Genomic DNA, 23878 nt, shown 5'->3' on the forward strand with positions numbered 1-23878 from the left:
GCCCTTGCTCGCCGTGTGTCACCCTTGTGTTTGGGGCTCAGTCCTCCCCAAACACCTGCAGGTGGCCCATGTGCGTCCCTGTGTGTGGTCTGCGGCATTTACCTGTGTGCTTACTGGCCTTGCTCTTGCTCGCCCAGCAGGCCACCGTAGCATCTGTGGATGCAGGCTGCCCAACTGGTGGGCACCGCTCTGCACCTGCCGTCAGCAGCCACTGGAGACCAGGGCCTTCCAGTCTTGCTGTGCAGGGGTGGCTTCGGGAAAGGACACGTCCTCATCCGGGCCACCCGCCGCCCTGAGTCCCTTGGGAGGTAAAAGGACGGCAGTCCAGTGGACGCTGGGTTTTTCGGAGCGCATCCGGTTCAGTGCCACCTTCCCATCCTGTGGCGCTTTCTCCGTCTGCGGTGTGTGTGCTCGTCACCGGGGCACGGAGTGATCGTCTCGGAGCCCTCGGCCATCTCAGAGTTTTGAAGTGCTGAACTGCAGGGCAGTTTAAGTGGAACCGCATGAAATGGCCATGTTCATGGGCAAAAGCTGTTGAAAGCCAGCACTTCGGTGTGGTTCATCATTATAACTTGTGTTGTGATCGTCAAGTCTGTTGATGTGTGTGAGCACACTCAGTCACCCTGATCAACAAGATGCTTACTCAGTGGCCTTTCTTGTGGGCAGGCTGTTCTGGAATGTTCTGTGTCAGGCCTCCCTACCAGCACCCCAGCTTCTGCTTTTCTAGGTGAGAGGGTTGACCCTGAAGAAGTTGAAGGGAACTTGCTTGGAAATGTGCTCTTCCGTGTCACGTGGGGACACAAACTTAGGGGTCCCAAGGGAGGCACAGGCTCTCGCAGGCTGGGGACTCAGAAGGTGGGCCAAGCTGTGCACCTGGGGCAGAGGGGACCTCACGCATGGGGGGCGCCCCCCAAGTGGTCAGACAGGAGCCCCGTGGGTCATTCTTTGCAGAACGGTTGGAATTCCAGAATGATGACCTTCTGTAGCCCCGTAGCAGTGGCTGGACACGCGGGGAGCCGCCGTGGGCACCTACTGCCCGCAGCGCGCGCTGCTCTAGCCGTCTTGTTCAGGGCTCGCGGCCGTTTGGATTTTGGCAGCAGTTGGAGGGCACCGCCCGCCTCTTACCCTCCTTAACAAACTAAACAGCTTCAGTGGGGTTTGCAGGAGGAAGCTGTGGTTTCTGGTCTTCCTGTTCATTCACATGTTTTTTTCAGAGGGAGGGCTAACATCTGACCATATTTTTCAACAAGATCAGCAGTGAACAGAGGAGAATGCACAGTAATTATCAGCACAGGGGGAGGAACCAGACTCCTCCTCAGACTTTCCAGCGGGTGCCCCATGGACAACGAGGTAGGTGCGAGCCCAGTAGGGACGGAGCCACCAGGACGAGCGTGTGGGCCCAATCGGTGCCCTGGGAAGAGGGGAGGAGGGTTCCTGCTGGCTTCCGGGCTGGAGGAGCACTGGTGGGCAGCAGTTGCTGGGCCCACGAGGAGGGTCGCCCTGCCTTAGCCCAAGAGGTAGGAGGCTCAGGGTCCCATCTGCGGGTGAAGAGCGGGTCTCAGGGGGATTTGTGGCTGGTTGGGACCTAGGATCTGAGTGGGAACAGGATTTAGGGAAAGGACGAAGAAACATGCCCTCCGTGCTGTGGCCAGGTCCCCACGGGAGGCGCCTGCACGGTTGGGTGCTGCTGAGCAAGCCATCGAGGCCCAGAGGATGGCGCTGAGGGCGCGGACCTGCACCTCCCTGGGTCTCTAGGCACCTCAAGCATGTCCCTCTTCTGTTGCTGGGCCCCTCGTACCAAAGATGTTTGTAGAGAGTGAATGTGCCGACCTGGGTAGCCCAAACACTGGGAGTTAGTTGGCACTAACAAGAGCACTTGGGGGCGAGCCTGGGGGGCACCTGGTAGGCTCGGAGGAGTGCACGACCCTTGGGGTCGTGAGTTCAAGCCCCACGTTGGGCGTAACAGTGACTAAAAAATACAATCTTTAAAAAAACAAGAAAAAGGTAGGCAGGGTTGCAGTGCGGTGGGAACCGACACACTGTGGTGAGGTTCCCAGGAGGGGGTTTGACGCACAGCTGCGTGCGCCCGCTGACCTGCCTGGCTGCACGGGACCATGGCCTCGGGTTCGTGCCAGAGTGGGCCCGCCAGCTGTCTGCCTGCCTCCCGCTCAGAGCCTCCCCGAGGCCAGCCTGTAGCCCCACGTGGTCCTGTCGCCAGCTGGGCCCAGGGAGGCACCAAGGCTCCTGCGCATTGCAGTCCCGGGCTGGGCGCCTGCGACGCCCTCGCTAGACATCTGCTGAATGCTGGACTCAGGGATGCCCACGGCCCTGCACTGGGAAGCTGTCTGGGGGCAGGTTTGTGTTGAGAACTAAAGGATCAGATAAGATACATCCTTGAGAACCTGTGAACCTGCACCGAGGCGTCCTGGGTGCTTGGGGCGTCCCCTCCCCTGCTGGCCCCTGGGGACTCTGTGCACAACACTCTGAGCCTCCTCCCGCCATGCACTTGCAGCCAGCTGGCGTGTCACCTCCTGGTCAGCTCTGGTCCCTGAGCGGAGACCACTGCCACACATGTGCTGGTGCTGGCTTCACAGGGATGCATTGCTTGTCCTAAGTCAGATGCTCTGGTGGTGAAGTCAGCCTCTGAGGGTTTGTGTAGGAGACACCCCAGGTGATCTGTGAGCCTGCTTCAGCCCAGCCGTCACGGCCGGCCTGGCACCTGGGTGCTCCTCCAGGAAACAATCCGCGGCCAGACCGAGTGTGTGTTTAAGGGCAACCTCTTGGTCCCCAACTTCAAAAGCGGTTTCAAGCAGAAGATGGAAAATACTAGAAGAACATGGTAAGGATTGAGGGCTGGTTCTCAAGCCAGTCCAGAAAGTTCCCCCGCATTCCTGGAAGTGGCCGGTGTTCTGTGTGCTGCAGAAGCCCCGCCTCCCTGCCTGCCTGTACCCTGGACCCGCAGGGCCCCATCTCATCACAGAAGACTTGGGCACCAGTGGGCCCCTGGCCACTCCCAGTTCCGGGCTCTATCCTTGGAGGGAAATCGTGCTCAGCATCTTGGGTTCCCTTCGGGGGGCTGCGTTAGTCCTCGGTCTTCCGCGGTCAGGGATTACCAGATCATTTTGGCGATGATGATGGACATCAGTGCTCAGTAGAAATTCCTGTCGGGTGAAGAATGAGCGCTGGCACCCCGATGACTGCTTTTAAAACTCACCGTCTCGATCAGGAGAATATTCCTGCAAGTTAAAGGATCTACGATGGTTTTTGAGAGACCTGCTTCCATGTGACAGGATGTTCCATCGCCTCTCTGTGTGTTAACTAGAACTTCGCCTTACGTTTTCGTGTTCGGAAGCCGCCTCTGTCCCCAGACCCGGGGTCCCTCTGGGTTGCTGTGTTTCTGGAGGGGCGGCGGGGCCCAGCTGCCTGTGGCACTTGTGTGGGGCAGCCGGCAGTCCTGTGCTGATGCAGGGGCAGATGGCAGTGGGAGGGGCAGGTGTGACATGACCTGTTTCTTTACCTGGTGGCTTCAGCGTGCCTCTCTCCAGGAAAGCCCACGTGCCACTTTGCTGCTGGAGACATGAGAGGGCATGTGGTGCCCGGGCACTTGGAGCTCAGCGGCCAGGCTGGAAGCTGTGTGCTCCTGGGTGCCCCCACAGGGTCGTGCTAGGCCAGTGGGTTGTGTGGGGGCCCTGCAGGGTGGGTCCCTTGTTGCTGGGGTGGCATCCCCAAGGCAGAGCGGTTGGCACTAAAACACACCCTTTGGGTCATCAGGCCAGCGTTTCCGTCATGAACTTAGTGCCTGTTCAAAGAAGCATCGGCTTCTTTCCCAGCCTGATGACCCTTTTGCAGTAGGAGTGGTCTCACTCCCCCACGGGGCCTTCCCCACGCTTGGCCTTATGGGGACCGAATGCTCACTGAGCAGTGCTTACTCCTCCCTGGGGGCTGGGGTCCCATGCGGGGTCCCAAGGCGTGGAGGCAGAGGAGGCCTCTGGAGTGGGCTGTCCGGGTTTCCTTGGGCCGTGGGGACCAGACGGGGGCCGAGGACCTACCTGCAGAGGGTCTGTCTTCAGGGTGGGCTGTATGGCTGAGGCCCCGGGGTCTCTCCCAACCCGGACCCCTTGGGCGTGAAGATTGATTTCCTGAGCTGTGTCTCAGCCTCCAAATAACAGCGTGAGTTGCATGCAATTTGTGGACCTGGTGACACAACGTGGGCTTCATGGCGAGAGGCTGACCTTGGCCAACCTCTCTTCTGAGTTCACTTCCCATTGGTCTCGGGAGAGAGGGTTAATGAGGTGGGAACATGTGTGAGCACTTGCGTGTGCCACTGCATTCAGACTGCCCCTTGGCCTGCACCCTGGATGGTCACCATCCAGGGGGTGAGCTTTGTGGGGTCACCAAGTAGAAATGGTATAGGGACAGATGTCTGCGCCCGTGTGGGTTGTACAGTTCCGGAGAGTCGAGGTTTGCATGAGCCTGCCTCAGTTTCCCTGTAGCCCTGGGGCAGTGTGCGCCTATCACAGGAACCTAGAGGTGCTCTGTGTGCAGAAGCCAGGGGTTGGGAGGGGCCCTGCCTACTGGGGTGCAGGCAGAGAGGCAGCCCCAGTTCCGCATGGCCTTGCCTGCTTGGGGTAGGGCGTAAAGCGTGGTGCTCACGTTACTAGATTTCTGGGGTAATTTTCTTTCTTTCTTTTTTTTTTTTTAATATTTATTTATTCATGAGAGACAGGCAGAGACACAGGCAGAGGGAGAAGCAGGCTCCATGCAGGGAGCCCGCTGTGGGACTCCATCCTGGGACCCCAGGGTCACGCCCTGGGCTGAAGGCAGGCGCCCAACCACTGAGCCACCCAGGGATCCCCATCTGGGGTCATTTTCAACTTGAATTTACTGTAGGTGTTTGGCTGGTTGTAGGTGACCGTTTCCCACCATTCCCCACGTGAGCCGCCCACAGCATCTGCCTGTTTCCATGCCCCAGGCTTTCAGCGGAGCACCCCTGCTCTTGGCCATGCCCCTAAATTGTGTGAGGCTGAGAATCCCAGAGGCTGAGGACAATGGGGTCTGGACAGACCCCACGGGTGGGTGGGCTTCTCGGAGTTGCTCTGTCCTTCCGTAGACCATCCGTGTGCCTATGAGGGTCATGTTATGGTGACACTGGGCATCTTGTCTCAGCTGAAGTGTGCCAGCTGCAGGCAGGAGCTGCCCTCATCTTTACATAAAAAACCTGGTGAGATGGAAAATTGGAAATCTAATAGAGTGGAGAGGCAAGTAAATTGAAGCTCTGCATGGACATCATCCAGCTTTGGTGGTAGCCCTGTGGGTCTCACTCTGCATGGATGGATGTGGGGAGTAGGAACCAGGAGATGCTCCAGGGCGGGTGGGAGTGCTCCAGGATAGGGCTGCTCCAGGACGGGGAGGCGGGTGCTCCAGGACAGGAAGGGGGATGCTCCAGGACGGGGATGCTCCAGGATGGGGAGGGGGTGCTCCAGGATGGGAAGGGGGATCTTCCAGGATGGGGAGGGGGGTGCTCCAGGATGGGGAGGGCATGCTCCAGGACGGGGAGGGGGGTGCTCCAAGGTGGGGATGAGGGTGCTCCAGGACGGGAAGGGGGATCTTCCAGGACGGGGAGGAGGTGCTCCAAAGTGGGGACGGGGATGCTCTAGGATGGGGTTCTCCAGAATGGGGAATGTGTGCTCCAGGATGGGGAGGGGGTTGCTCCAGGACGGGGAGGGGGGTGCTCCAAGGTGGGGATGGGGGTGCTTCAGGATGGGTATGCTCCAGGATGGGGAGGGGGGTGCTCCAGGACAGGGAGGGCGTGCTCCAGGACAGGGAGGGCGTGCTCTAAGGTGGGGATGGGGTACTCCAAGGTGGAGATGGGGGTGCTCCAGGATGGGGGGGTGCTCCAGGATGGGGGTGTTCCAGGACAGGGAGGGGGTGATGCTGCAGAGTGTGCTGTGGGTGCAGGGTGTGCTGAGAGACACTGAGGCCTTGGCTGCCTTTGCGGGGGGTCAGTGCACCTGTTCACCTTCCGCCCGTGAGGCTGACCTGCTGGTGAGGAGCTTTGTGGCTTCAGGGGTCACAGCATCGGTTTGCGCGGGATGCAGCTGAGCTTCCCCACGTGCAGGAGGAGCGAGCAACAGCTCGTGAGGTCCTTCGGTGCCAGAGGCCCCTAGCTTGTTTCTGTAAGTCTGGGTCTTGGCTGGGGTCGGGCACTCGGCCGTCTGGCAGGTGAGCGGCTGCCTCGGTCTGGGGGGCCTTCGTGTCCCTGTGTGGTGTTGGCTCCCTGCCCAGGCCACGTGTCGGTGTTTTAGTTTCTTTGGTTTGCATTCCTTTGGCCTGTGGGGAAGCAAGGAGCCTTGCCGTCCATGTGCAGGTGTGCAGTGACCATGGCAGGTGAGGGGCTCCTTTGGAGAGTCATGGGAAGGGACACCCGGCCCACCCTTGGGCCCCCCGGCTCTTGCTGTGTAGGTTTCCTGTGGTTGGAAGACGAGCCTCCAGCGGGCGGGCGGGGTCGCCTGGTGTGGCCAGCGAGGCCCTGGCAGCAGGAAGGGCATGTGCAGGCAGTCCACGGGCATGGACATGAGGCAGCGGGTGGGCTCTCGGCTCTGTTGAGGCCGTGGCACCTGCTCCGGGGTCCTGGAGCCAAGGGACCCGCCTCAGCCAGGGCCTTGGGTGGCGCCACGTTCCCGGCTTCTGGGAGGATTGTCCCCTTCCCACCACCTCCTGAGCCATGAGGCTACTCACCTGCAGAGCGCGCCCGGCCCTTCCCGGCGGTCTTGGGGTCCTCCTCCCCAGGCCTGTGTGGGGACCGTGGCGGTGGCGCGGCCATGTCTACTTGTGCGCTGTGGGGGCCACGCGAAGCCTTCGTGAATAACACCTCCAACCCTTGCCGTTTCTGCCTGCAGCCTGGAATTGTGTCGCCATTTAAACGAGTATTCCTAAAAGGTGAAAAGAGTAGAGATAAGAAAGCCCACGAGAAGGTGACAGAACGGCGCCCTCTGCACACCGTGGCGCTGTCCCTGCCTGAGCGCGTGGAGCCCGACCGACTCCTGAGTGATTACATCGAGAAGGAGGTGAAGGTAAGTCCTGCATGGCCGAGCGCTCACCGCCTCTCCTCCCGCCCGCTGTCCCGCCTGTGCTGGCCTGTCCACGGGGCGACCATGCCCATGCACCACGTTGCTGTCTGCTGGCCTATTTCTGGCTCTTTCTGCAGGAGCAGCCACCTCCTTTCTCTCGAGGGTGGGCGTGTTTGTGTTCGCGTGTGGGGTCACGGCTAAGGACGCAGGCCTGCCGCACCCTGGCCCATCCTGTGCGCAGGCAGCTGCGGATAAGTGTGCCCCCCCAACTCGCTGGAGTGACAGTGAACCAGGGACAGGGACTGTGGCCTCGGGGTCAGTGTGGTGGTGACGGGTCCAACAGGAGCGTGGCACCTGCGCTTGGAGAGGGCTGGGGAAGGTGGGGCTGCAGGGCTCGCGGAGGCTGCACAGGTCCAGCCTTGACTCCCAGGCTGGGAGGGGTGCGGGGCCGCTTGTGTCCTTGGAGGGGTTTCTGCTTTCATCTAGTCCTCAGGTGATGGGGGACGTGGGTGGCGTCCCCAGCAGAGACAGGACTGGGGAGGCCCGGGTGTGGGGATGGTGGGCAGGGAGGAGGGTCGGGGTGGCCCCGAGTGAAGACAAGGATGTGGAGCCCTCTCCCTCCCGAGCCTCCAGGACCTGGCACGCGGGCCGGTCCCATATGGGGTCCCCAAGGTGCTTTCACGGGGCATCCGGGGCTACTGGCCAGCGGTGCTACCCACGCACATGGCCTCTGTCGGGGGCAGTGTGGATTCACATGTGCTCAGGGTGGTAGAGCCCATGACAAACACAGGAGGCAAGTGGGAATGTGGCCACCCTGCAGGAAGGTGGGGAGAGGTAAGAGCATATTCTGGGAACTCTGATGTAACAGGGTCCACTTTTCAATAAGTGGTGTAGACGGGAGCTTTTGCAATAATAGCTGTGGCGATGAGTGTCTTAGAACATTCACTAGGGGCTTGAACGCCAATCAGGAGAGGTCCCCAGAAAGGATGACCAGAGTTGAGGAGAGAGGGAATTAGTGGGCAAAGGAATGAGAGCAAAAGAGGTTTGTAGGATCGACCCAGGGGTCCGGCAGGGGTGGAAGAGGGGAGGCGGCCTCCAGACGGTGACGCAGGACCTGTCGCAGTCGACCACTGCGACCTCGCAGGACCTAGGAGTCCCGGCACAGTGACTGGTGATGCACGGGAGGACGTGCTGCCTCACTGCATGGATCCCCCCAGAGGTGGAGACGCGGGTCCAGAGCCAAAGGATTCCAGGCGTGGTGACAGAGGGCAGGCCCCGCAAGACTCAGGACTGGGCCTACGTGCCTCTGGGAGACAGGACGAGGGGCTTTCTGTGTTTGGGGGTGTCAGAGCCGTGTGTGAGGACGGGGTGGGTGTGGGGATGGGGGTCCCTGTGAAACCCAGAGAAATAAAGGAGATTTCTGCTTCCAGAGAGTGGGGTGCACATGCCTCTCCCTGGGCCTCTTTGCACGATGAAGGTCCTGGATGTTGTACATGCAGCAGCCATAAGAGAGGTCTGCAAAGTGGACAGAAGCAGAGCAGCAGGGACCTGGGGCCCCAGGTGAGGCCCCCAGCTTCCCTCTCTCCCCGTGTATCCCAGGCTTGGAGTTGAGGACGCCAGCAGCCCAGAAACAGGAACTGGTGCAGACAGACCCCAGTGAAGGCCGCCTATCTGCCTGACAGACCAGCCAAGGCTGAGCCGGGGCCTGCGCCCACCCTGGAGGAGGCCCCCGATGAGCACAGGAGGGACTGGGGTGTCCTCGGCGGCTGCAGGGGGACCAAAGCACGCTTTCCAGCACATGCACCTTCGGAGAGGCCAAGACACTGTTCAAGAGGTTTGTGGCCGAAATGTCATTCATTGGGCAAAAGAGAAACTTGGAGATTGAAGAAGCTGAGTGAGTGCACACAGCAGGGTAAAGCCCGAGGTCTTGGGAACAGTGAGCAGAGCACTTTATCCAAGGGGAGAATGAGGTGACAGCTGCCCCGGGCCGTGAGGGGCAGGAGTGGCGGCCAGACCTCCTTTGGGTGCTGGGCCCTGGGGTCGGGTGGAGGAGAAAGTGGAGGACCGCACGCGGGCCAACATACCCACCAGCTCCTTGGGAGCGCTCCCTGCCGTGTCCGTCCTGTGGGTTTGAATCATTCTGTAACCGCTGAGGACACTGTGGCTTGTGTGGAGTGTCCTGTCGGAGGGTTTCAGCCTGCATGCTCCCGCTGGAGGAGTCCCTCTCGTGTTCGAGGAATGGGCACCAGCGCTGTGTCCTCTCCTGGAAAGAGAAGGTGCGGGGTTACCCTGTGAAGGGACGTGAGCCTGGCGCAGGATTCCAAGAGGGAACCCATCCCGTCAACAGGCGAAGGCATAACTCTCATGGGATCCTATCAACTGATGCAGAAAAAGCATCCAACACCACTCATGATGAAAAAAACTCAGAAAAACAGGATGTGTACATGAGCAACAATATTCGTTCAAGGTGGGCAACAGACTTAAAAACAAAACACCATTTACTTATGGTTACTTAAGAAACGGGAAGACCAGGATACAAATGGAGCCAAACTCATGCGGGGTTTGCTGAGAGCGCCCAGTAGGGATGCAGGGAAGCACTGGTCTGCGTGTCCCGCCTTGTTGGTGGGTGGTGGACCGAGCCCGTCGGTGTGTCACGTAGCCCTGGACCCGTGTGCAGCTTAACATCGTTCTTCCCAAAATCCCGGTGAGGTCTTTGTAGATGTGAAGATTTCTCTGAAGTGCGTGTGGAAATTCAGCGGAATCGCTGAGACAGCCTGGGAAGAGGAGGAGCCAGGCCTCTGCTCTTGTGACGTATCAGCAGAGGGACCCACACGGTCGGCGGGCGGGTCGAGAGCCCGAAACACACCCACACGGACGTGCCCAGTGCGATTTTGACGAAGCACAAACACAGTGTACGGGGGACGGATAGTCATCTTGGACGGTGCCGGGGCTGCTGGACACCCACGGAGGAACTGTGAGCCTCACCCCACGCCCCACCCGTATGTGCATTCAGGACATGCTGGGCTTGGCCGAGATGCCGTGGGCAGGACAGGGTACCCCGTCCGTTGTCACCAGGAAAGAGCCTTGCCCTCCCCGAGGCTGGCCTGCCACCCCGAGCCAGTTGGCCTGTCGTAGACAGTGCCGTAGCGGGGCCACAGAGTCTGCCCGTGCGACAGAGTCTGCCGTGCGCTGGCGTGTTCTTGGCCAGGTGAGTGCAGCCTGGCCTCTGCCTTCCATCAGCTGTGCATATGGTGCGTCTGTGCCAGGCTCCTGTGGCTCTTAGGGTAGGACCGGGACCCTGCTTCTGTCCCTCTTGGAGGGGGATGGGAACGGCTCCTGGTGGCTTTGGAGAGGAACGTGTTTGTGCCGTGAGCTCACCTGTTCTCACAAAGAGCCCATCTGGCTCCCTTGTGCCAGCCCCGGCCCTGGCCCCGGCCCGCCGGTTCTGCAGAGCCGGGCTGCCCACGGGTGGAGCCTGCCATCCCGGCGCCACGTCCATCTTGGAGGGCAGCACACGCCTCTGCTTTTGCCACAGGTGGTGACACTCTCTTTGGAACCGTAGCCAGGGGCAGCAGCGGAATGAATTTCAGGGGCTGCCACGTGGCCTCCTGGACCTCGGTAGCCCCTGCATTCTGGAGGCTAAGTACACCCCCTCCTTACAAGGGGGGCATGGGTCTGGAGGCCAAGGATGCACTGTGTGCACGTGGGTCTGGCCCCTGCATCCCTGTCCCTGCACGACCTCGTGGACCATCTGGGGCCCGCGGTGCTGACATCGTCTCCAGACCTGGGAGGGAATTCCCGTTCCTCAGGGTACGGTGGCTCAAGAGAGAGGCTAATCCCTTTGGGACAACTGGGCATCTCCGCAGCACACCTCCCTGGGCCCCGCGGGTGCCTTCTCCTGGGGCTTCACCCCTCATTCGGCCACCTTTCTAGGTCTGGAACCCGTGTCAGGGAGCTGAGCCTTTGTGCCCAAGCTGTGCCCTCAGTGTCGCTCCCATCTGTGTACATTAGGCGGTGCCCCAGGCTCATGCTGTGGGAGCCGGCAACGTGGCCCCTGTAGGCCGCACCCCACTGCCGCTCCGTGGCCATGCCTGCTACTCCCGCGGCTTGGCACTTCTGCCCAGCACCGCTCCTCCTCTTGTCCCCTTGCTCTGTGGCGCCCTGTTCTGTGAGCCTCTCCTGCCATCAGCTGCGCCTCTCAGAGCTGCTCATTCTCCAGAGTGGGGTGTCCTCCTGGCCCTCCCGAGGAGCATGGGGAGCAGAGCGTGAGGTTCCCTGTCTGACGCGGGAACCCATCCAGTGGGACCCCTGTGAGCCTCACCCGCAGTTCACCATGGCCGCTGTGCGACCTCTGCTGTGTTCCATGCGGGCCTCGCTCTTGTCAAGGTGCTGGCAGCTGGACGTCTGTGTGTGTGGGGGTCCCCGCAGACCCCCTGCCCCATCTGTGTTCCGTCCTCAGTCATGGCCTCATACCTGCTACAGGCGGATGGGGTGGACCCCGAGAAGAGTGAGCAGTGTCCACACAGGATGTGTGTGTGCACGTGTGTGTAGGAGGTGTCGGCTGTCTTCCAGCAAGTAGGAAAAGGCCACTTTTGCAGGCCTGGGGCGTTGAGAAACTGGGTACCCACCCTTGTGTCTCCGTCCCTGTGTGGAAGTCCTCCTGCCTTTCCATCAGACCCCACTCTGCTGCACGGGTCTTGCCGAGTGAGGCTGGGGTGGCTGGATGTTGTCTGGACGCCACCTTAGGGTCGGTATAAACACAGCCTTCTGTTGTGTCCCGTCAGCAGTGATTTTTGGAAGCACTTTCTGTGTTTGGAGCTAGAGCATGAGCTCGGCAGCATGCCTCTGCGCTGGCTGTGGTACCTAATGGTGGCCGGAGCGGGGCAGGGTGAGTGGTGCCCAAGACAGCCTGGCCATATCGTCTTCCACCTCGGTGAGGCGGGGCCCTTCAGCAGATGTCACTGCTAGTCACACGTCCCCTCAGGCTCTCTCATGCTTCGTCGCATTCACCCCTCTATAGCCGTGCCTTTGATGTGCTGGGATTAGTGGTCGGCCCCAAGCCCTGTACCCTTTCCCCTTGGTGGGTGTGGGCCAGCTGCTGCTGGCCTGCTAGGGCATGGGGGTAATTGGGGTTGGCCAGAGGACCTTGCAGGACGACGAGCCCAGTGCAGTAAGTGCTGTCCAGGAGCACACCCTGTCCCATCCAGAGCTGCAACAAGGACGAAAGCTGCAATCTTCTTTTATTGAAAATATTGTTTTACCAAGAAATATGTTATAGTGAAGGAAATCTCCAATGGTGGCTCCCCTTCCTATGAAGAAAGTGGAATCCTCCCCAGAGACTGGTCGCTGAGCAGAGGCATGGTGGCGCTGAGAGAAGGGGAGGGGATGGTGACATCATCCCCCCAGGCCATACAGTGGGGCCCGTCCCCACGCAGTCCTGCACACACAGCACCTGGGCACCATCATTTCAGCAAAGTGCTGAACCGGCAGCGATGGTTCACAGATGTGATCGTGTTCCTCAGGATTCAAAAAGTTGTTAGCAAATGAAGTTTTTTTTTTTGAAGATTTTTATTTATTTATTCATGAGAGACACAGGCAGAGGGAGAAGCAGTCTCCATGCAGGGAACCCGATGTGGGACTCGATCCCAGGACTCCAGGATCACGCCCTGGGCCCAAGGCAGACACTCCAACCGCTGAGCCACTCAGGTGCCCTTAATCTGTAGTTTTTCTGTTATTCTAGTATCTTTGATTTTGACACTAGGGTCATGCCACCTCATAGGATGGGTTAGAGTGTTTTCTCTGTTTTTACTTTCTGGAAGAGATTATAGAGAATTGGTATCATTTCTTCCTTTAGTATGTGTTAAAATTCACCAGTGAACCTGACTGGACTTGGTGCTTTCTGTTTTGGAAGGTTGTTAATTATTGATTCAATTCCATTAATAGAACATATGCCTATTCAGATTAAGCAATTCATTTTGTATGAATTTTGACAGTTGTGTCTTTCAGGGAATTCCATTGTGACTTGAGAACATACTGTGCATGGTTTCTTATCTTTTAAATTTGTTAAGGTGTGTTTTACGGCCCAGTGTGTGCTGTTTCTTGGTGAATGTTCATGTGAGCTTAAGAAGAAAGCATATCCTGGGCAGCCCCAGTGGCGCAGCGGTTTAGCGCCGCCTTCAGCCCAGGGCGTGATCCTGGAGACCCTGGATCGAGTCCCACGTCAGGCTCCCTGCATGAAGCCTGCTTCTCCTCTGCCTGTGTCTCTGCCTCTCTCTCTCTCTCTCTCTCTCTGCATCTCTATGAATAAATAAATAAAATCTTAAAAAAAAGAAAAAAAGAAGAAAGCATATCCTGCAGCTGTGTATAGATATCAATTATATAGTAGCTTACGTATGTCAGTTATGACCTATTGATTGAGGGTGTTGAGTTTACCTGTGTCCTCACTGATTTTCTACCTGCAGGATCTGTCCATTTCTGATAAGGGTGTTGAAGTCTCCAGGTGTAATTGTGGCTTCATTTCTTTCTCCTTGCAGTTTTGCCCATTTTTGCCTTGCGTATTTTGATGCTCTGTTGTTATGTACATATGTGTTAAAGACTGTTACATCTTCTTAGAGAAGTATTTTTGTTATATAAGGCCCCTCTTTAAAGTGGGTTTCCAAATGCCTGGGTGGCTCAGCGGTTGAGGTCTGCCTTTAGCTCAGGGCGTGATCCACAGTTCCTGGATTGAGTCCTGCATTGGGTTCCCCACAGGAAGCCTACTCCTCTCTCTGCCTGTGTCTCTGCCTTGCTCTCTGTGAGTCTCATGAATAAATTAATAAAATCTTAAAAAAAAAAAAAAAAGACTTGCAAATTCTGCAAGAACCTCTAAAAAAATAAAGAGGGTTTCCTGGGGCTCCTGGGTGGCTCCGTTGGTAGATCGTGCAGCTCAGTCTCAGGGCATGAGTTGGAGCCCCATGTGGAGTGTAGAGATTACCTAAATAAATAAAACTTGAAAAAACATTTAAAAAAATTTTAATAAGCTCTGTGCCCAACAAGGGGCTGAACTCACCCACCAAGATCAAGACTGAGTACATGCGCTCTTGCTGTCACTCAAATAAAATAAATAAATCTTAAAATCCCTCAAATTTTGTTTGTCAGAGAAAGTTTTTATTTCTCCTTTGCTTGAAGGACTGAGCCGAGAGTGAGGCAGGCCGCTCGCTGCTTGAGCTGCAGGCCCCCAGCCCCCAGGCCCCTGGCCCCCAGCCCCCAGCCCCCCAGCCCCTAGGCCCCCAGGCCCCAGCTCCCAGGCCCCCAGCCCCTGGGCCCCAGGCCCTGAGCCCCAGCCCCTAGGCCCCCAGCCCCCAGCCCCCAGGCCCAGCCCAAGGCCGGGAGAGCAGCTCCTGCACAGCTGAGGAGCTCCTGTTCTTATGCCGCCTTCCTCAGGCTCTTTCCCCGTCGCTCTCCCGTTTGGGAGGCTCCCACCGGCCCATCTCGAGGCCGCCCCAGCACATCCGTCCGCGGCCCCTGTGATCGTGGCTCAGGGTGGCTGCAATTTCCATGTGTCGCTGGCGTCACCCAGGAAGCCCGTGCTGCAGCCCTTCCTCGTGAGGGTGGTGCTGCTGTCCCGGGCCGCGGCCAGCTTGGTGCTCGCGCCTGTCCGCACTTCTGAGGGCTGTGATCCGTCTGTCTGTTGGTGTGTCTGTCCTGCGGGCAGCTGGTGCCCCTGGACAGTGGGGCCGCACGCACTTCTCCCTTGGCCTCCCCTGGCTGGAGTCGGGGTGCCCGACCCTGGGACAGCAGCGCTCCTTGGGGCCGGGCCACTGCCGTATGGATCTCGGTCCTGCTGGTCTGTTGGTCTGTCATGTGGTGCAGCAGGTAGCAGGGGAGCAGCTCCCGGGCCGACAGACTTCGAGGTCTGAGCACACATCCTGGGGAGCGCGGCCTCTGCTCGAGCCCGGCCTGCAGGCCTGGTGGCCGAAGGGGGGGGCCAGGCCGTGCTTCCTGTGTCTGTGACTACATGGGTTCGTCTCCCTTTCTCTTTATTTTATTTTATTTTATTTTATTTTATTTTATTTTATTTTATTTTATTTTTTAAAGATTTATTTCTTTATTTATTTATGATAGACATAGAGAGAGAGAGAGAGAGGCAGAGACACAGGAGGAGGGAGAAGCAGGCTCCATGCCGGGAGCCCGACGCGGGACTCGATCCCGGGACTCCAGGATTGTGCCCTGGGCCAAAGGCAGGAGCCAAACCGTTGAGCCACCCAGGGATCCCCCTTTTCTCTATTTTTTTAAAGATTTTATTTATCTATTCAGGAGAGAAACACAGGGAGAGAGAGAGACAGAGACAGGAGAAGCAGGGTCCATGCAAGGAGCCCAATACGGGACTCAACCCTGGGACCCCGGGACCACACCCTAAGCCAACGGCAGATGCCCAACTGCTGAGCCACTGAGGTGTCCTCGTCTTCCCTTTCTTACCGCAGCTTTCTCTCCTTGTTTTCTTACAGTACTTAGGTCAGCTGACGTCCATCCCAGGATACCTGAATCCCTCCAGTAGGACTGAAATCCTTCATTTCATAGACAATGCAAAGGTAACCCCACCCTTCTGTCCCTGACCTCTGACCCCTGGCCTGTACCACCTCCTGACCCCACCTCTGACCCTTAGTCTGCTCTAGCCCCTGACCCTGACCTCTGACCCTGACACCAGCTCCTGGTCCTCTGATCCTGGGCCTTTCACGGCTGGGGGAGGGTGACCCTGTCCCATCACGGTATGGGTGTGCTTGGCTCCTGGGCCATAGAGACCAATCCTGTCTGAACGTGAACTTTGTGCTCCAGATTTTGCTCCTTGTGGTTTGGGCTCTTTTCAGAATTTACATTTTCAAGATGCATAAACCACATACCATAGGTCTGAATAAGAGCTGCTCCAGAGGCAGCAGAGCTTCCAGAGCCAGCGTGGCCATCCTGTAGGGACAGTGCTGGCCTGTGCTTGATGGGGGGGTCCCCAGGGGCTGTGGCTGGGCCGGCATTCTTGATGCACCATGCTCCCTTCCAGAGAGCCCACCAGCTCCCTGGACACCTGACCCAGGAGCACGACGCCGTGATCAGCCTGTCTGCCTATAACGTCAAGCTGGCCTGGCGAGACGGGGAGGACACCATCCTCAGGGTTCCCATCCATGACATCGCCGCTGTGTCCTATGTGCGGGACGACGCCTCACACCTGGTGGTCCTGAAGACAGGTACGGATCTGGGAGGCAGGGCCGAGGGGTCCTCGACAGGAGCAGCTTGTGTCTTTGCACGAGTGAGTCTGGGAATTTAATGGAGCTCTGGAGACAGTTTGTCCGGTGTGGGGTCAGCTGCTGCTGCCTGCTGTGTCCAAGAAGGGCCGTCCTACCTGAGGTCAGCCTCAGTCAGAGGACATCAGTGACCCAGGGGGTCATAAGCAGTGGGTGCTGTGCCGAGCCCTCCTGCTTGGGCCCTGCCCTTGGCCACAGGCTTTTAAGAGCTGGGTACAAAGACGGAAGCAAGCCATCGCGTTGCTCCTAGTCTGTGAGACGTTCTGAGTCAAGAGGAACCTTTTTTTTTTTTTTAAAGATTTATTTATTTATTCATGAAAGACACAGAGGCAGAGACAGAGGCAGAGACACAGGCAGAGGGAGGAGCAGGCTCCATGCAGGGAGCCCGATGTGGGACTCGATCCTGGATCCTGAGATCCCAGAATCACAACCTGAACCAAAGACAGGTGCCCAACCGCTGAGCCACCCAGGCGTCCCTCAGGAGGAACCTTAAACCAGGCACTGGCCCCCAGCCCCCTGCACCTGGTCCACTCCTCCCCTCGTGTTGGGAGCCCAGGGTTGTCTGCCGGGGTCTCTGGGTGTGCGGCCCACCGCATGCCACGGCCTTTGCCTGCCACTGAGTCGCTGAGGCACAAGGAAAGATAGCACGGCTCTGCTTGGGCTGCGCCCCTGAGGTGGGGTTCTGTGGTTGGCGCTGCAGTTTCTATGCTGTTCTGGGCTCGTGTGGGGCTTCTGGGGCTGGATTCATTGGCCATGGGCCTGTGGCAGGGGGATTGAAGGAACACACCACAGGCAGTGCAGAGGGAAGTTGCCTTTCCGCCTGAGCTCGGCAGGTCTTGGGGGATCTGAGGGCCCTGGCGAGCCTCCTTGCACGACCCCGTGAGCTTGGGGGCTCTAGTGAACAGCCAGGACGTGAGCGGCATGGATCTGGGGGGGATGCTGTGGGCCCCGTGCTCCCCTCTGTGCTTTTTTTTTTTAAGATTTTTTTTTATTTATTCATAGAGACAGAGAGAGGCAGAGGGAGAAGCAGGCTCCATGCAGGGAGCCCGATGTGGGACTCGATCCTGGGACTCCAGGACCATGCCCTGGGCTGCAGGTGGCGCTAAACCGCTGCGCCACGGGGGCTGCCCCGCTGTGCTGCTTAACCCTCATTGCCCTCTATGGGTGCTGTTGGAGGATGGGCAGTATTTACATTGAACAGCGTGTAGCGGCCCAGATGTAACCATTTTAATTTTCAAAACTGGCTCAAACTGGCAGAAGGCCTGGAACATAATTACTTGGCATAACCTCCACCTGAACTGTGATGAGGACCCTGGTCTCCCACTTCCCTGATGGGGTAACGGAGTGTGGAGGTTGAGTGGCTGGCGGGGGAGCCCAGAGTGGGGAGAGCGGCCGGGCAAGTGGCAGCGCCCCTGCCACTGCCTCCCAGCGTGGCCGCGGTGCCCACCCATTCCTGTACCCAGGATGGGTGGTCCTGCAGGAGGCCTGAAGTACCCACTGGGGTCTGGGGGGCCACTGCCTGGGGTAGTGTGGCCTGGGGTGCATGTGCTGGGGTCCCGTCCAGCTGCCCAGGCTTCATGTGAAGGGCCTGGCTGGGAGGGCGGAGGAGACTGTGCAGACATCTCACGGAGGGTCTCTGTGGGTGTAGGAGGACGGGGGCGGGGATCCGCAGGGCCCAGGGGACAACTGGCGGGACTGCATACCCTGCTTCTTCGACAACGGCCATGGAGCTGCTTAAAATGTTCTCGTGGCTACGTTAAAAGGAGGAGGAAGGGACGCCTGGGTGGCTCAGCAGTTGGGCACCTGCCTTCGGTCCAGGGCATGATCCTGGGGACCCGGGATCGAGTCCCACATCAGGCTCCCTGCATGGAGCCTGCTTCTCCCTCTGCCTGTGCCTCTGCCTCTCTCTCAGTCTGTGTCTCTCATGAATAAATAAATAAATCTTTAAAAAAAAAAAAAAGGAGGAAGCAGGTGAAATCAGTGTTAGTAATGTATTTTATTCAGCCCTCCGTGTCCAAAATCAGGCCCCCAGACCCGACTATCTGACCAGGATCGAGAGATGTGCTCTGCCTTGCTGGGTACTTCTTCTGAGACCTGGTGTGCTGTTGACGCTGCCCGTGTTGCCGCGTGGACCTGCCATGTCTCATGGGCTCAGGGCCTGTGGCTCAGGGCCATCGGCTGTGTGGTCCTGCGGTCTGACTGCTGCGTTTGGGGGCTCAGGGGATGCCAGGCCCTAGTCTCTGCAGGCATACCTGTTCTGAGTTCCCGTCTCCCAGCTGCGTCTGAGCCACAAGTGTTCTCCGGGCTGACGTGGGCTTGGCCCGGGGTGCCCCAGCATCAGGGGGATTGGAGGCTTCACTTCAGTGCCCATGCCCCCACCCACTGAGTGGACGAGCTGGTGCTTCGGGTGGGGGGTGCTCACTCCCTTCGTCCCACCAGGCAGTGTGTGGATGTTAGGAACAGGGGCCGGGCTCTCTGCCCCTCTCCCGCCCCTGGGCTTGGCTGTTGGGGCCCCCGGTTCTCAGGGTCCCTGTCAGGAGGGGTTCATGCCCATGGTTCCTGCGAGTGGAACCCTGCTGGTACCTTCTCGTGTGCAGGCCAAAAGCAGCTGAATATTGGCCTAAGTTACCCTTATCGTTAGTGGCAGGGATGCGGGAGGGCCCCATGGGGTGGTGGTTCTCAGGGAGCAGGTGGCCAAGGAGGGTGAGGGTGACGGTGGAGGCAGGCCGCCTGCCCTGAGCCTGCTGTCCGGCTCCCACACCTGCCCTGACCTGCTGCACTGTTGACTTCTCAGCCCAGGACCCTGGCATCTCCCCCAGCCAGAGTCTGTGTGCAGAAAGTTCCAGAGGCCTCACCACAGTCTCCCTGTCAGAGAGTGGAGTGGGACCTGTGGAGGCCTGCTGCCTGGTGATCCTGGCCACTGAGAGCAAAGTGAGTAGAGGGTCGGACCCAGCACCCCCCACCTCCAGCCCAGGTCCTGCCCACCATGAGTCCAGGTCCCGTCCACATGCCCTGACTCAGGCCGACCACACCACCCAGGCCCCTCCTACTCCCCATCCAGGCCACGCCCATACCCACCCAGGCCTCTCCTACCCTTCTGACCCAGACCCCGCCCACACCCAAGCAGGCCCCGCCCACACCCAGCTAGGCCCCCGCCCATACCCCATCAAGGCCCCTCCAACAACCCTCTGGGCTCCTCCCACCGGCAGGGCCCAGCCCACCACCTGCCCAGGCCCTGCTAAAGCCCCTTCCCTGCTCCCTGAGTCTGGTGCCTTCTCTTTCAGGGACCTCACCCTTTCCCCAGTGCTGATGGGGGTGGTCTCCTGCACCCCAAGCTGTGCCCTGGGAGTGGGGGGTTAGGGCTTGAGGCCCCCTTAGCTACCTAAGGGTTGTCAGCCTCCAGGAGCTCCTTGGTGCGGTTTCTGTGTAAGACTGGAGCAGGGACTCCCATCTCGGGTTCCCTTAGATCAGTGCCCCTCCTCGGCTCCGCCCACCTTCTAGCCGGGCAGTGCTGAGGAGCGCGCTGGGCTCCTGGCCCGCCCCTGCAGGCTCCTCTAGTCCCTGCCCCATATCTGGGGGCAGAGCTGCCCAGATAGGAGCCTGCCTTCACAGTGGGCCTGAAGCTGTGTGCCATGCTGGGAGCGCTGTCCCCCAGCCTGGGGCCACTGCGGGGCAGGGCGTTGGGAGGCGTTGGGGGGCCAGGTGGGCGGATACAGGAGGGCTGGCAGCTGACACACCTGGCCCCTGAGGTCCAGGGAGCCTCCCAGACATAGGCTGCTCCCCTGGGGGGCAGTGGGAGGCAACGGGCCCTCGGTTCTGGTGCTGGTTGGGCATCTGAGGAGCCTGCCCAGGAAAGCTGCCCAGGAAGACCCAGCTTCGTCCCCACGGCAGGTCGCTGCGGAAGAACTGTGCTCCCTGCTGGGGCAGGTCTTCCAGATTGTGTACACGGAGTCCACCATCGACTTCCTGGACAGAGCCATATTCGATGGGGCCTCGACACCCACCCACCACCTGTCCCTGCACAGCGGTATGTGAGTGTGGGCAGACAGTCCCCGAGGTCCATGTCTCCCACCTGGTGGCTTCCTGCATCACTGTGGGGACCAGGGAACGCATCAACGAAGGTCACTTCACCTGTTTCAGATCAGAGAGCCGGGGGCTAGGGGGCGCTGTGGGGAGGAGCCCCCAGACCTCACTGCTCTCTGATGAGGGCTTTGTCCGGGGACCGAGGCTGCCCAGGCAGTGGACGTGTGGAAGCCACCACCTACTCTGTGTCTGTGGAGCATTTTTGGGAGGCGCCTTACTTACAGGAGTTCATTTAGTCCCCTCACCCCCTCCTCACCCCTCTCTCAGAGCCCAGTAGCCACACTGATGCTGTCCTGCTCTGTGTTGTGGGGACCTTAGGTCCTGGCCAACGTTCCCTGGGTAGCTGCTGTGGGCCATGCTTTTTGCTGGTGCGGGGGCCTCGGGCTCGTGGGGGTCCTGCCTCTGTCCTTGGGGAGCAGCTGTGCTGTGTGGAGCTCGCGGGGGGGTCACACCTGCCTGTGGTGGTGGCTTCTGCCGTCAGCACCTGCGGCCAGGCCGTTGCAGGGGCTCTGGGATCCTGTGCCTCACCTAAAGGACACCGCAGGCGGCCACCAGGGGTGCTTTCTCATCCTTGGCCACGCTGGGGAGAGGGTCCCCCCAGCGCTCCATTTGGTGCGTTCTCCAGAGACCAGAGCATCACACTCAGACCGCACCATGAGCCCTGCGGAGGAGCATGTGTGGGTGGTGCCTATGGGCCACCCCAGGAGGCCTGCAGCCCCCCTGCCGCCAGTGCCCTTGGGCTCAGTGCCCTCTCCCCGTGTGACCAGGTGCCCCTGTCTCCCCACCCTGTACAGACGACTCTTCCACCAAGGTGGACGTGAAGGAGCCATATGAGACAGACCTGGGCACTTTGTGAGTACCCGCCCGCCACCCCTGCCCCCATCAGCCATGCCATCCACACTGGGCACCCTGGCCAAACCTGGGTGTCTGTGGGGAGCCGGACGCGGGCACAGGGCAGAGGCGCAGAGCCCCGTGCCCATGGCTCCTGTCCTTGCAGCGCGTTCCCCGAGTGTGTGCACCCCGGTGGCATCTCGCCCTCGTCCTTCTGCATGCAGATGGTGCCCCACGCCAAGACAGTCAGTGAGAGCGAGTTGAGCGCCACTGCCACCGAGCTGCTGCAGGACTACATGCTCACGGTGCGGCCCTGCCCTGTGGGGGGCGGGGACAGCCGAGCTTGGCCCTGGGACTTGCTGCTTAGCCAACGCGTGCCCCTGATCCTCATGTGGTTCTGCGCTAGTGCACAGCCCTGGGGGCACAGCCTGCTTGGGCTCCTTACTCAGGGTGCCACTGGTTGGGCTGTGGGTGCATGGTGCTGCGCTCACCCCCCACCTTCTGCTCCGCTGTCTGCAGCTGCGCACCAAGCTGTCCTCCCAGGAGATCCAGCAGTTCGCGGCACTTCTGCACGACTACCGCGACGGGGCGTCTGTGCACGAGTTCTGCATCAACCTGCGTCAGCTGTATGGGGACAGCCGCAAGTTCCTGCTGCTCGGTGAGTCTGAGGTGGCGTGGCTGCAGTGTGGGGGCTCTGGCCAGAGACCAGAGCTCGCCAGTGGGAGGCAGACTGCGGGGAAGCCAGGGGCTGGTACCTCGGAATGAGGGCCAGGGTGGGACTCCCCAGAGGAGATGGCACCTGAGAGGGTTTTGGTGGGTGGCCAGGAGTTTGCCAGGCAGAGAAGTGGACCCCATTACTGGGTGGAAAGACCGGCTTTTCCGAGAGCTGGGCCCTGAGAAATGAGCACCATGGTGCAGCTGGGTAGCCAGGGTGGCAAGGACCCCGCACACCTGCCCCCACCCTTGAGGATGGTGGCGCGGCTGTGTGTCCTGTGTGCAGAGCCTGGGGAACTCGGCTGGCTGACGGTGGCTGTTGGAGGCTCCGGCTCTGCTCCCCAACCTCCACCGAGGGTGGGTTTATACCCTTGTCAGCCGCCACCCAAGGGCTCTCTGCTCATGGGGGCTCTAGGGCCTGCCGTGCTGTGTCCAGTTTGAACTCTTGGTGACCCTGTGGCCTCTCCGCCAGGGTCCGTCGTGTGGTCAAGGCTTGGGTCCGAGGGCCCCGCCCCGTGTTCCTTTCTGTGTTGTTGTCCCGTAGAAGCGGGCGGTGCCCAGTGGTTGGCCTGCGCCCTCTGCTCTGTACTCCAGGGCCTGTGGGTGGGGCTCCGCCAGGACCAAGGGAGGGACATGCAGCCAGCCCCCTGTTCCCTGGCCCAGCCCCCCAGAAGCATGGCATCCAGCACACCCTGTGTCCTTAGGTCTGCGGCCCTTCATCCCGGAGAAGGACAGCCAGCACTTCGAGAACTTCCTTGAGACCATCGGGGTGAAGGACGGCCGAGGCATCATCACTGACAGCTTCGGCAGGTACCGGCGGGCCCTGAGCTCCGCCTCCACCTCCACCTGCACTGGGAACAGGACCACAGGCAGCTCCGACGACCAGTCCGCACCCTCGGAGGGGGACGAGTGGGACCGCATGATTTCAGATATCAGCAACGACATCGAGGCTCTGGGCTGCAGCATGGACCGGGACTCAGCCTGATGGCGCCGGGAAGGGCCCGCCGGCGCTCCCTCTACTGTGAAGGACCTGCCCCGGGGCGCTGGTGCCCGTGGCCCCCTCCGGGAGGGCTCCCGGGGGTCCTTTCGGTTTTGCACACGACGATGCTGTCGAAACTCTCAGAGACCTTCAAACAAGTTTACCGCCATGTGAATGATTCATTTCTGGTCCCAGCGTGCTTCTGATCTTGCGGGTGGGAGCCGGGCAGCAGACGCAGAGGACGGCATCGGGGTTTTGCTTTGAAAACGCAGGGTGGGCAGCGGGTGACCTGGGCCCTGGTGCGAGTGTGGGTCCTCGTCCTCCCGAGGACGCCTGGCCTCCTGCTCCTCGATGAGTCCCCCTTCCTCTGTCTTCCAGCACAGGTGCTCTCCACTGTACCCGGACCCCCACCCCCACCCAGAGCACAGGTCCCCCTCCCCACCCAGCACGCCCAGGGTCCTGGGCTCGGTGGGGGCGCGCAGGGGCACTGTTCTAGGCCTTCCCTGGGCTGGGCCCCTGCTGCGCTCTTGGCACCTGGGGAACCAGAGGGTGCGTCTGGCCTGGGAGACCCCCAGCAGCATGTGTGGGAGCCCTGGGCTGAGCAGGGTGGATGTGGGGGCCCCGGGGCGGGAGGACGGAGGCCGTGTGGGGCCGGTGGCAGGTGCGGATGGGAGGAGAAGCCCCTCACGTGGCTCTGGCCGCAGCCCCCCCGGGAGCTGGCAGTGGGCCCAGGCTGGCAGGGCTAGGGCCCGTGCAGTGGTTCTCTGGATGTGAGCCAAGACCCCTGGCCCTCCTGCCCTGGGAACATCTGGAACGGCCAAGGCGGCCAGGCCCTCCCCAGCCACCTTCGGTCTCGGGCTGCAGCGGGGTGGTAGCAGTGGGGCCGCACCCTGGGGCCTGGCCCGCATGTCCTGTGTGGATGGCAGGGA

At 60.1% G+C, this 23878-nt stretch overlaps 1 protein-coding gene across 6 annotated transcripts in view; it reads left to right on the top strand.

Annotated features, from left to right (window-relative positions):
- The window catches only part of CCM2 (CCM2 scaffold protein), a 45381-nt gene extending 22250 nt beyond the window's left edge, over positions 1-23131 (top strand). Inside the window, exons 2-11 of one of the 6 annotated variants that reach the window (XM_072777225.1) lie at positions 6900-7073; positions 8670-8904; positions 15557-15640; positions 16102-16285; positions 19137-19273; positions 20234-20369; positions 21193-21277; positions 21423-21561; positions 21776-21914; positions 22675-23131. In XM_072777225.1, coding sequence (XP_072633326.1) covers positions 8803-8904; positions 15557-15640; positions 16102-16285; positions 19137-19273; positions 20234-20369; positions 21193-21277; positions 21423-21561; positions 21776-21914; positions 22675-22955 — 1287 coding nt within the window. In that variant the 5' untranslated portion in view covers positions 6900-7073; positions 8670-8802 and the 3' untranslated portion in view covers positions 22956-23131. Of the gene's footprint in view, positions 1-1214; positions 1351-6899; positions 7074-8669; positions 8905-9446; positions 10279-15556; positions 15641-16101; positions 16286-19136; positions 19274-20233; positions 20370-21192; positions 21278-21422; positions 21562-21775; positions 21915-22674 lie in introns of those variants that run through there. The other 5 variants (XM_072777221.1, XM_072777220.1, XM_072777224.1 and 2 more) reach the window with 5 other exon arrangements.
- The last annotated feature ends 747 nt before the right edge of the window (positions 23132-23878 follow it).

This window comes from Canis lupus, chromosome 15 (assembly GCF_048164855.1).
Source record: "Canis lupus baileyi chromosome 15, mCanLup2.hap1, whole genome shotgun sequence".
Classification (NCBI taxonomy): Eukaryota; Metazoa; Chordata; class Mammalia; order Carnivora; family Canidae; genus Canis; species Canis lupus.